Below are 11,740 nucleotides of genomic sequence, written 5' to 3'. Positions count from 1 at the left end.
TTTCTGCATGAGACGGAGGACGCGTGGGGACACGTCGGTCCCTCTGCAATTATATAAGCCATCCTATAAGAAACCACAGCACATCAACCGGTAGAAACAGGTTGGTTTTAGCACCAAGTGCTTAAGACACGGATAACTCTCGTCGAGACTATGTTATGAACATTACAGCCCTGGGAAATTAAAATGTCATAAAACTTAATAACGTTGATATAAACTCAGTCTCAACTCTCTCCGACACACTATAGGACCTTATAAGGATATTCCCGTGAAGACATGCGAAAAAGGAAATACATTGAGTACTTATAGGGCCGCTGTAAACTTTTCTTTTTAATGTTATGGGCGCAGTATGAGCTCCTACAGGAATGTAGGACTGTTTGTGAATGAAATACACTATGACAGAAACCCAGTAGCGGTCATAATCGAGTATCACGGACATAGTCTAAGTCACGGGAGTCCTGCGGGGAAACCAGGAGACATTGAGCTGAGAGAAATGCCAGATCGGGTCACTGCAGCAAAACCAGAAGGTTTTTACTGGTGGAATATAACAGTGAATTAGTGTTTGTGCGTGACGGGGATCTGCTTTTCTTCTTAAATCGGACAAGTTGGAGCCAATTAATGCACCGTCCCCCCCCTTACAAGAGAGGAGAAGAAGAAAGGCACAAAACCTGCACGCAGAGCGACGGTCTCGGGCCAATTTCGGTAATGAAAAGAAGCAATCAGAGTCTCATTTGGAGCCGAAATGTGTCTGAGGCTCGCCTCTGATTGAAAACGCAGCAAACTGGCGTGCGTTATTTCTCGGGTCAATAGATACAATTAATTTGCAGCGTTAGACCGACTATTGTCAGCTGCACGCTTGTTTTACGTCCCCGAAATCGAACAGGGCACCGCAACACAAGTCCCAAATCTCATTTCATCAGCCCCAGCTCGTGGGACGCTATATTGCGGTCATTTTCTCCGGTGGCGACCAGACACGGCGCAAGTCAAAGCTGAGCTGAGGGGTTGGGGGGGGGGGGTCCAAAATCATGCATCCGAATCACACCGAAGCGCGTGTGTCTGAAGAGGGGCCGGGGTGATCCGCTGCTGAGGGGAGAGACCCGCACAGTCCGTCCAGTCAAAGAAGTGTATACATACATATATGTGCTGCGTTCTGGAGGAAGTTCGGAGACGGCCGGGGGCTTTAGGGAGTGCGGCTCCGCGAAGGAGGCCGGTGCGTAACTCACGGTCCTGCTCCCGACCGGAGAAGACGTCACTGTTGCAGCGGGCAGGAAAGGCGTGTTCATCCTAACGAGCTTAGGATGGCGACGAAAGTCAATATTTTACTTTCTGACCGCGACAATTACACGTGGAAACGTTGGGCCGATGATCGGCGGGAACCGGACTCGTCTCGGACGCGTCTAGTGAGCACCCCCGACCCATCCCGGTGGACCGATGAGTGTGCGTAATCTCGTAATTCAGGAGCCTCCTTTCCCCTTGGAAATTCGGCCACTGGGTTTTCGCGTGTTTTCCCTCGTTCCAGGAAATTGTCTGGAATCCAAAGTGTCGGTATTTCAAAAACTGGGCAGGATGCGCGGCGTCGCAGCGTCGGGAACGACTTCGGATTTTGAGGAGATTCTTTAAGCAAGTTGATTTCCATTGAAAACCTGGAAACATGCTCAGCCAACTTCGAGCTCGGGTAAAACGCTGCTACGTTTTTCCGACCCAAATATGTGTGGTTGTTTTTTTTTTTGTTTTTTTTGCAGCGTGCGTAATTTCAGCAGCAGAAACGAACCCGCGCCACACACGGAGCAACCAGCCTTTACGGGCTACAGCATAAACCCCCCCCCCGCGCTCTCGCTCCGAGCCAAAGCCACGGCCGGACGCACAGACTGCGTCCTCAGCGCGCTGAACCCGGCCGAGGCGCGCCGAGTGCGCACAGGCCAGGCGCGCGAAGCGTTCCACTTCAGCGCGGCCGCGGGGCTGGTCCCTGCAGCTCCAAGGCTTCACACACACACACACACACACACACACACACACACACACACACACACACACACACACAGTCTCTTAGGTGCAACACGGCCACTTAACGCTGAGAGACTGGAAAGCCCAACCTGTCTGACTCACATCTACACGGAAGTGAGGCTATTTCACTCACGACCCAGAGGTAATAATGGGAAGCTCTAATATTGAGGATTTCGTTAATGACAGTAATGATAATAAGAACAATGGCGGCGGTGGCAGTAGTAGTAGGTAGTATTTACCCGATTTATTCCGTTTGGACAGCAAATGTCTGCCTGTGCGATATCAGATGGCACCGAGCATTCAGAGGAAGAAGCAGCCTTTATTCTCCGGTGAACTTCATAGAAAGTCAAAAAAACCAAAACCCAACTGCTCTTAAATCCCTCGGTCCTCTCGCTTCGGGGAGCAGTTTTGGCGACACTCGGGAAAAGAAAAACAAACAACAACAAAAAAAAAAAGTGAGAAATCCCCCTCACGACTTGACAGCCAGAGTCCTCGGCTCGGGCACCGTCGCGGCGAAAACCCGAAACTTCTTCACTAAATCCCGTTTTCCACCGCGCGCTGCTCTCCGAAGCGTCCGAGCCTCCGGCAGGCGTTCATCCCGTGTCGCGCGGGGCAGCGTGTGGAGGCGGCGGGTCGGGACGCAGCGAACGCGGCTCCTCGCTCCTCTCCGGCGCGGATGCCAGTCGGTGGGTTTCGTCGCCTCGGATCAACCAACTCCGACTGGTGGCTCTCCTCCGCCGGCTGCCCGTGAAGTAGGAGCCGCACGGCGCCGCCGTCAAGTCGGCGCCGCCGGGGGACGGCGGGAGTTCCGGGGCGGAGTTTCAAAATAAAATCGGCTTTCGACGAACCGGTGACGCAATGCCGTGCCAAGCGGCTTTACTCGGGTGCCAAATGGCACTTCGCGTGGAATCTGTGCCAAACAAATCGAATGTTTGGATACCAAACGAAAAAAAGGCATTTCTAACATCACATTTCATTGAAGGTAGGCAAAATAAGTTCACCAGCTTAGTCAACGATACCCGTTAACAGCTAAAGGTCAGTTTTATTTAGCTAAATGAGGAGGTTCAGTCGTTTAGACTGGGTATAAAATCCCTTACTGCAAGGAATAAAGCCAAAAGGCATAAACGACCGGCCTCAACACCCGGGTTGGGCGTCTTTAAACTGCGCTGTTTGACGAATTTGCTTCACTTCCATGTCATGTTAGCTTAATTCTGTCGTTTCTCGATGTTTTTGCTGTGTGCAGGCCCAACGCCTCTAGTGGATCTACGAAGCACACTAAATCCCGCCTTAGATGTGGTGGAAATAACCGACTAAATAATGAGATATGAATAAATAAACAAATAAATATGCTAAGGTAAGTAAGTCCAAGCACCGGTAAGTCGGATGGATCACAGTTAAGGCATTAAAAGAGTAACAGTCAACCTGGCTACCATTCGGGCTCTTATTTTGGAGGCTGCACCGTCACGTGTGTCTCACTGTTTTGCGCGTTTTGCGGACTTGACGCCGCTCTCCTCTCCTCTCCTCTCTCTGGCCCCCACCGCGGTCCAGGATGCCTCCTGGCTGCCTGCGCCTCCGCCGGGCTGCGCGCCGCTGGGACAAGCTGCGGCGGCGGAGGGAGGGAGCTCGGATTTCTGCGCGCCGCCCCTCTGGGCCCCGCTGGAGGCAGCGAGTCGCGGATGCTCCAAGCGCCTCCCATCGCCCCTCTTACTTCGTTCAGAAAAACTCAATCGAGCGAGACCGCGTTGCAGAAACCAGGGTTGCTGCGTGAGCCTTAAAATGACTCCCGAGGGGCTTTAGAGTTAGTGGTCGCCAATCTGGGGTTCGCGGACCTGGAGGGAGCTCTCGGTGGTAATTGGGAGAAAAGAGATTATGTCACTCTGTGAAGTTGAGTGCAGGGACCCAGTGTCAAGAGATAGTTGTTGTGAAACTGTGGCACCAAAAAAAAATAAAAATAAAAAGGATATGACATTTTGGAAAACTCTCTCTGTGAGATAAGGGAAAACTGGAAAATCTAAAGACCAAAGTAAGATCTGCTTTTAACACTTCCGAACTAAAATAGAAAGCGAATGGATCCCAGAGTGTTAGAGAAGTCTGAGATTCTCTTGGGTACAGGTGAGCCAGCTGGTAAAGGTGTCGCCATTTTGCTGTCGTAGCACATTTAACCGTATTTAACGTGCTTGAGTGCCGTGTTATCTCATTTGATGCAAGATTTATTGTGACTGTTGCATCAAAGATGCTCCGTTTGTTTTACTGCTGCGGTGGCTGTCCCGTTCTACCACCGTGTTACAACGCTAAGCACTGTGTAAGTGTAGCCCGTGTAATGTTCTCTCAGGATTGCTTTCAGTCATTAGAAGATTGCAAACAGGCCAAACCGCATGTCAAACCTAAAGTGTGCTGAGCGAACGGTAAATTGCCGTTAACCATCCATTTAATCTGCCATACACTGCCGCCTTTGGGCTAATTACTGCTGTCATTACAGAGGTGATAGCACCCAACGCCGCTGTAAACAAGACGCCAATTACCGTCCTGTCCTAATCTGTGTTTTGAGAAGGCAACTTTATGACGCCATAAAGCAGAGCGGCCCTCTGCTAAGTGACTGCGAGGAGGCCGGAGGAGTGTGCCGCTGTCGTCCATCTGTGTTTGCCCAGCAGAGGTGGGCTCTTGACTGTGATTTGTGACAGTCTGCGTCAGCACGTTGTAGACGATGGGAAAGGGAGGAGCAGTGCACCTGCATCATCAGGTAGATTCATGGACCTTTTTTTTTTTTTATCTCGAATGTCCACTTGACCCCTCGTGTATGTTTACGGGGCGTGAGCTGTTCAACCGAAGTGGGATTTTCCCTTCTCAAACCGATCAATTGGAAACATTGTAAGAGGCGGGCCAAGACTACCCAGTATGTGACATGAAAACGGTAAATATACCTTATTTTCCTGTCACTGTCCAGGTAACTGTCATGTGACCCTTTACATTTATCTTGCGACTGCTTGTGGGAGTCCTGACCCCAGGTTGGGAACCACTGGACTAAACGATTATCGTCGGACAATGATTCAGCCGGTTCAAGGTGGCAATTTCCATATTTGGTAATTACAAATAGAGTGCATGATAAAAATCATATCAAATTAGGGTTTGGTTCCTTTGAATAATGGACTTTGGCTGACATAATTCGTCCATGTGTTTGCCAGACATTTCCTTATTCTTTCCTGCCAAGTCAGACATAACTTTTCAGAAGAGCGCAGTCGTCATTATCACTTTAATGTCGACGTGAACGGCATTTACAAGCTGGAAAATGATTTTTACAGTAAATTCAACATGACCTGTGCACGGCACGAAAATTCCGCTACAGGCATCACATACCACATACTGTGTTAGTTACCTCCTTTCTTAAGTTTTGACCTTTTCCTCTGGGCCTGAGTCTAATTACACTTGCGAAATTTAAAAAGAATGGTTCCATGGTTGGATTTCGTAAACACCTACTCCACTTATTTAGTATTTAATCAACTGAATGGCTCAACCCGGGCTCATTCTCATGGGAAAACCAAATGGAGAAACAACATTACTAAGTGAGTGAAAAAGAAGAGGGCCGACTGATGATGTAGGCCGGGCTCGGTGACCCTTTCGACTACAGTGCTCTGTGAGAAACATCGGTGGGAGGGAGGCGATCTCGGGAACAAAAGCCAGTCGGTCAGGAGGAGAGGTCATACAGATGGTGAGAATGCTCAGTCAGACAGCTCGAGTACTGATGGCCAAACTGACCAAATGACCTCTTCACACACACACACCTCGGCTCTCCACAACTGCTCATGTTAGTAGGAAAACAAAACTCCCCCCCTGCACCCCCGCAACAACCTACCTTCTAAATTAACACACACTCACACGCATCTATACAGACACACGCAGTCACAATCTCTCTCTCTCACACACACACACACACACACACACACACACACACACACACTGAGCCCCTCCGCTTACATTCCTCTTCCCCCAGCCCCCCAGGGAACAGATCAGAAGGAGATGAAAGGTGAGGTCTTTTCATTTAAAATGGAGTTAAAAATTAAACTGCAAGAAAACCTCAGAGTTTAGTTTGATTGCTACGCTGCGATGATCCAAAGACAGAAACATCCAGAAAAAATAGAAGAGCTCAATAAATTCTTCTTCTTGTACTTAGTGGTTTATTTGGCCACTGTTATCTGTGCGCATATTTTCACTGATAACCCCAACAAGCTGGTAGCATTGACTGTTTTCCCTTTGGGCTCGGTGCACACTGTCTGTGTGGGCAAGAGCCAATTGACTCGCACCGGCTTTGTGTGTAAGAGGTGGACAAAGGCAGCAGGACTAATCATTAACACGAGAGACTAGCCAAACAAAGATGCAGCACAAAGGGAGGGAGCTGATCACTCAGGCCACTTCACTCTCGACTAGATGCTGCTCTCTGCTCTTTGCTGCTGACCCAGATACAGTCTCGCGAGTGAGCAACTGCCACAGTTCGTCCCTGGTGCTGTCACGCAAAAAAAACGTACTGTAAGTCAGTGGTTCCCATGGCGGGGGTCGGGTCGGGACCCCTCCAATAGGTTACGAGATGAATCGGAAGGGTGGCAAGATCAATAACTGCATAGGAAAGAAGAAAAAACACTAAATTTGTATACAGTTTTTTGTTCTGACATCTCTAATCTTTGCTTTTTTTCCTGTTGTTTCTTGTTTGAGCTGTTGATGACCTGCACAAAAGTAATTACTCAGCGTTCGTTTCTAATTACTCAAGTATTTTGTGGCCCCCATGTAATGTGATGCATCATGATGAGATGTTACTACCTATTAACTCAATCATCGCTTTCATCATAAACATATGCAAGCGGAGATGGGGGGGGGTCGCAAGTAGGCACTTCCTTATTTTTAGGGGCCACAGAACAAAAAGGCTGGGACCCACTGCTACATACAGTACAGTTCAAGAAAGTGATCAACTCTGCCGGTGCCATAGGAATATTTAGGGCTGTTTTCAGTTGAAAGAAGTGCCTGTGTCCTGCAGCAAGAAATAAAAGTGCCGGGACAGTGAAAGTCGTTTTGTCTCGGTTATTCAAATGTGGGCACTGTCAAGATGGTGGTGAATAGGCCAACAGCGCTTGGTCGAAAACTACATGCAAATTTCTATAACCCCCACGGATAAATCCGCCGATTTGGGGGGGGGGTTAACTGATTCTGACTAAATTTTGTTGGAGGCAGCTCGTCACTGCACTAGTTACAAAAAATATTGATCTGATTTTCGAAAATATTATTTCATAATACTTTCATAATACATGCAGGGTTGTCACAATCATAGTCCAAACGTCTAAATACAGCTGTTTGGTTTTGTAGCGGCCTGATGTTTATGCTAGTTTCGGGAAATGTTATCTAGTAATTTGAGCAGATTTTTTCAGTCTGAAACCAGCAAATTTCTCTGTATTACAGAATATTTGCCTTTGTTGTAGTCAGGGATTTTTTTTTTTTTTCAACCGTATTCAAGAACGTAAGCGTCCGCACATGCACTCATTGACAAGCAAGCATTTGATGTGCATCTCCCAGAACACAGGGAGATGTAGTCGATCAGAGCGTGTGCAGTGACTCCCTTGTAGCCACAAACTGCGACGAACACCCACACCTCTGAAGCTCACTGGGATGTGAGGGGGAACCGAGCGCTCTGCTGAGGCTCCGCAGGGTTCCAGCACACTGTTTGTGTTGTCTCTCTGTCCCCCCTTGGTGTGATGGCCTCAGTAATGACAGCTCTTTGGAGAGCAGGGCAGAGAAGTGAGCCAGGCCGCTTGTTTGGCACAGTCGCTTCCATTACGCTTCTCATGAAGACCGCCGAGCTGCGAGCCATTTTTGCACTGTGGCTTGACATTTTCCTCGCCCTGAGAGAGGGAGGGCTTGTTGGTGAGGTCGCAAAACGGTTTGACAGCTCCTGGCTGTTTTCTCAGAGAAATACATCTAAAAAATTGAAAGAGTAAATCGCTCAGGCACAACTGGATCCCTGTGTGTCACTCTCAGAGTAACACTGAGGCACTGTGAGGGAACTTTTCGTCTCCGCTGGCAAAAACGAAACACTACTACCGACTGTATGTAATTAGTGTGAGATATCAGCGCTATTCACATGGGACTAATTTTACATGAAGACAAGGTTTGGTGTTTAACAAGAGTTCATAGCGGGATTGGGATTTACATTCAGAGAAGGCGGGGATTCATTAAGAAAAAAGGGTTTTAGATCACGCTTATTGCTTCCTCAAAGAGAAGCCCAGGCCTACTGGGCTTCCCAACAAGTCTTCATAACTAAACGACCGCTCAGGTTGTTGGTCCCTGCCTTCGGGTACGACCCATTGGAGCGTAGGTTTAGGAGACGATGATGGTTGGGGTTAAGATATTCCTCCCGTCGTGATCACTGCAGCCACTACAGGTCATCAGAAAATAAAACAGAACCATGGGGCGTGATGAGCTGCTTGTGAAGATGACCTATGGTGTCTTTTTTTTTTTAACCAGAGGACAGACAATAAAAAATGATGAGCAAATAAATTAGAAAACATCCGCTTCTTTGATAAAAAATTTAAAGGTACAAGCCTGTGTAAATCATAAAAACATAAGTAGAGAGGGCAAATATAAACTGCGAAGGAGCATTTTGCTGAGAAACAACCAATCGGGAGCTTAAAATTCAGTTGCATGTGCTTTGTAGAAATTTAAATCAGTCCACTAATGGGCTCAGGAACTCTTGTTCTGAATTTGACCGGCCTCTTCTCCACGGAACTGGCAGGCTGAGGCTCGTGGATACTTTAATATTTGCCGTCACAAACTGATGGAAAAAACGTGACAGAAAAGCATTCACAGGGACAAAGCCGACATAATAAAAACTGACGACTCCGACTAGTAGAACCAGCTGCTCTCATGCGTAGACAATACAAACAGTGAGCATTCAGCTTGTGTGTTGTGATATCAAGAATTTGGTATTTATAGGAAAAGTTTGTGGCAGCCTAAACCTACTCAAAATAGTCATTTAAAAAACACACATCAGGGAAACATCAGATAATCCTAGGATGGTGCTTTAATGTCTCAGTGTAGCGCAACAGCAAACTATCACGAGTATGTAGTAGTGTGTTATGTCAGATGAGGGAGGCGAGGAATGTTGGCAGTAATAGGGATCAAGTTTGGGAGGTGGATGTCTCTTGAAATAACTGCCAGTGCCGATGTGTATTATATTTTAATGCTGAATTTATCAAAATAATAGATTTTAAAAACGTGTCACAACGTGCGCCGCAAAGTTTGACCCTGTAAAGGTAAAGCTGAACCGCGAGATTTCTGAAGGGAGGATTGTGACTTTCCCCCCCGCGCACGGCAAAGGAGCTCGTTGGGGCTGCTGTAGCAGGGTTAATGGTTTCTTTCTAAAAACGTGCTTTGCACCATCCGAATTTTGAGGATTTGAATCCGGCGCCATCGAATCCACTGATGTGGTCCTCCAAGTCAATTAAAGGAAGTTCGTTAAAGATTATTCGATGCTATTCAGAGGTAGTTTGGCACCAAAGCACCGAGATGCTAAAGCGTCTCTCTGTTGTCCCAGCACACACTGGCTGGTTGTTCCGTGTCCGGGGCCCTGGCACTCCCCGTCCGTCTCAGTTTCCAGCTTCGGCTTTACCTCCCTTCTGCTCTGATTATGAGCTGAGGTGTGAAACTGAGAGTCAACAGAGCAAACAAAACAAGCCCTCAGCTGTGTTTGCATTCGCACTCACCCAAAAAACTCCAAGAGTCAAAAAGCAGCTCTCTTATTTTCTGCCTTCGACTCCCAGAGAACTGAGAGAAAATCTGTTGTTTACAGGGGATAAACAACAGAAGCACTACGCCACACATATCCATTTATATTTAAACTAAACTCTCGGACAAGATCAAACAAGAGCGAACACTCCATGTGAGGCCAGAGAGCAAGCTAAACGTCTGGCTGGAGCGTTCGTTTCTGTATTTGCATGAAAGCAAAAGAAGGAGCGATTGGTAGGAATAACAAAGGGGGAAAAAGCAGAATTAGATGAAAGCAGCGACATTTCTGGGTGGATTTTTCTTCCCATGCAGCCCTTTTTTCTCCTTTTTTCTGTAAATTCCAGCTCAGGCTTAAACACTTCAGTCTGATCAAATAAGGCAGCGTTATCTAATCGTGAGACATGAACGTCAAGCGATATCTTGGTTAAATAGGCAGCTGCCAGTGCTCGGCAAGAAACACAGGGTAGAAAAAAAAAAAAAAACATTTCAAGAAAGTGAACCTCAGCCTGCTGTGTATCAGCTGAAGGGCGGCTCGAAGAGTTGGCCGACTGCCTCGCTGCCAGCCCAGACAGTGTGAAAAAAAAAAGGCCTTATTGAACTTTATTGAATCAAGGTGGAGATGGTGGAGACACTGATCTATGCCCGGATTAGAAGAAAATGTAGCTCTTTTTTTTTTTTTTTCTGTCCCAACAGTCACACACAGACTGTTCTGAAATAGATCACAACAAAAACTAAAGGAGCGCTATGAGTTAAACTCACTGAGTGAGTTCAGAATCTGAATTCGTCGAACTCCAGTTACTGAGAATGACAGATGTCAGATTCAGATAAAATCTTTCTTTCTTTCTCTTTTCCCAAGTGTCTTTCTATAAACTATTTCTTGCCTCATATCCCTCTATTGTTTTCTTTCTTTTTCTTTTCCTTCTTTTTTCCTTCTTTCCTCTTAAGCTCCTGCCTTCCTTTCATTCTCCTTTATTGCCTCCTGTCTTCCATACTTTTCATCTTCCCTTCCTGCTTTCTCTTTTCCTTCCTTTATTCCTTCTTTCCTTCTTCCCTTTCCTCTTCTACCTTCCTTTCGACTTTTTCGTTTTACTTCTTCAGTTATTCTTTCCTTCCTGCCCTGCTTCTATCCTTATACCCTTTGTTATTCCATATTTCTAAGTATTAAAACCAGAGATAATTGGTTATTTTTACTCAAAAATGTATCTGTACTACTTTGGAAACATGTGTACATGATAGTTTTTATTGTACTGGGGTAATATTTTCCGCTGTGTTAACGCTACTTTTATTAAAGTGACTGATTGGAGTTTTTCTTCCAGCAGCGTTGGGGCGACGGCAGAACTTCACGTTCACTTGCTAAGGACAGTCCAAGACACACAGCAGACAGCAGACTATACATTTCACTATGCAAACATACATTGAAGGAGAGCGGTGAGCAGGCACAGGGCCAAAACAGTATACAAGCTCTTCTGTTGAGGTTACACAAACTCAGCTGTCTCTCCTCTTCTTACTGGGTCAGCTGCTCCTCTCAGAGCCACGGTCTCGCATTATCAGAGTGTCTGAGTTTTATCTGGCCGGCACTCTGATCACACCGCACCGGCTCTGAATTGGTAACGACGCGCAGGCATCTGGGTGGAGCGTTCACCTGAGGCTGCTGCTGATACAGTGACAGAGAAGAGATGAAGAGGCCGGGCGGTGAGCAAGATAAGCTTCAGGAAAGCGGCATTAAAGAGGAGGACGAATTTGAGTGGCGCATGTATTATGTGGAAACCTCATGTGGGGAAACACATCGGCATGTGCAACTTCTGGTCACTTTGGTTGTTTGGTGGCGTATTTTTCTTGTAACTTGCAAAAATAGTAGATGACTCTCTGTCACGCTGACACATTTTGGGCACAGCTAAAACCGAGCTCGGAGAAAATTGGTAGTCGTCAGGTTTGGTGTCACTCTCCTCTGAGTCAAAGAAAAACTGTTGCTTTC

At 47.0% G+C, this 11,740-nt stretch overlaps 1 protein-coding gene across 8 annotated transcripts in view; it reads right to left on the bottom strand.

Annotated features, from left to right (window-relative positions):
• fgfr3 (fibroblast growth factor receptor 3) overlaps nt 1-3,482 on the bottom strand; it is an 81,241-nt gene extending 77,759 nt beyond the window's left edge. For 7 of the 8 annotated variants that reach the window (XM_040137631.1, XM_040137634.1, XM_040137632.1 and 4 more), the window contains exon 1: nt 3,432-3,482. In XM_040137631.1, coding sequence (XP_039993565.1) covers nt 3,432-3,434 — 3 coding nt within the window. In that variant the 5' untranslated portion in view covers nt 3,435-3,482. Of the gene's footprint in view, nt 1-2,240; nt 2,410-3,431 lie in introns of those variants that run through there. The other variant, XM_040137637.1, reaches the window with a different exon arrangement.
• Between the last annotated feature and the right edge of the window lie 8,258 nt (nt 3,483-11,740).

The sequence above is a fragment of the Xiphias gladius genome, chromosome 10, assembly GCF_016859285.1.
Source record: "Xiphias gladius isolate SHS-SW01 ecotype Sanya breed wild chromosome 10, ASM1685928v1, whole genome shotgun sequence".
Taxonomy (NCBI): Eukaryota; Metazoa; Chordata; class Actinopteri; order Istiophoriformes; family Xiphiidae; genus Xiphias; species Xiphias gladius.
Note: the sequence above shows the minus strand (reverse complement) of the source record. Positions and strands in the feature narration are given on the sequence as shown.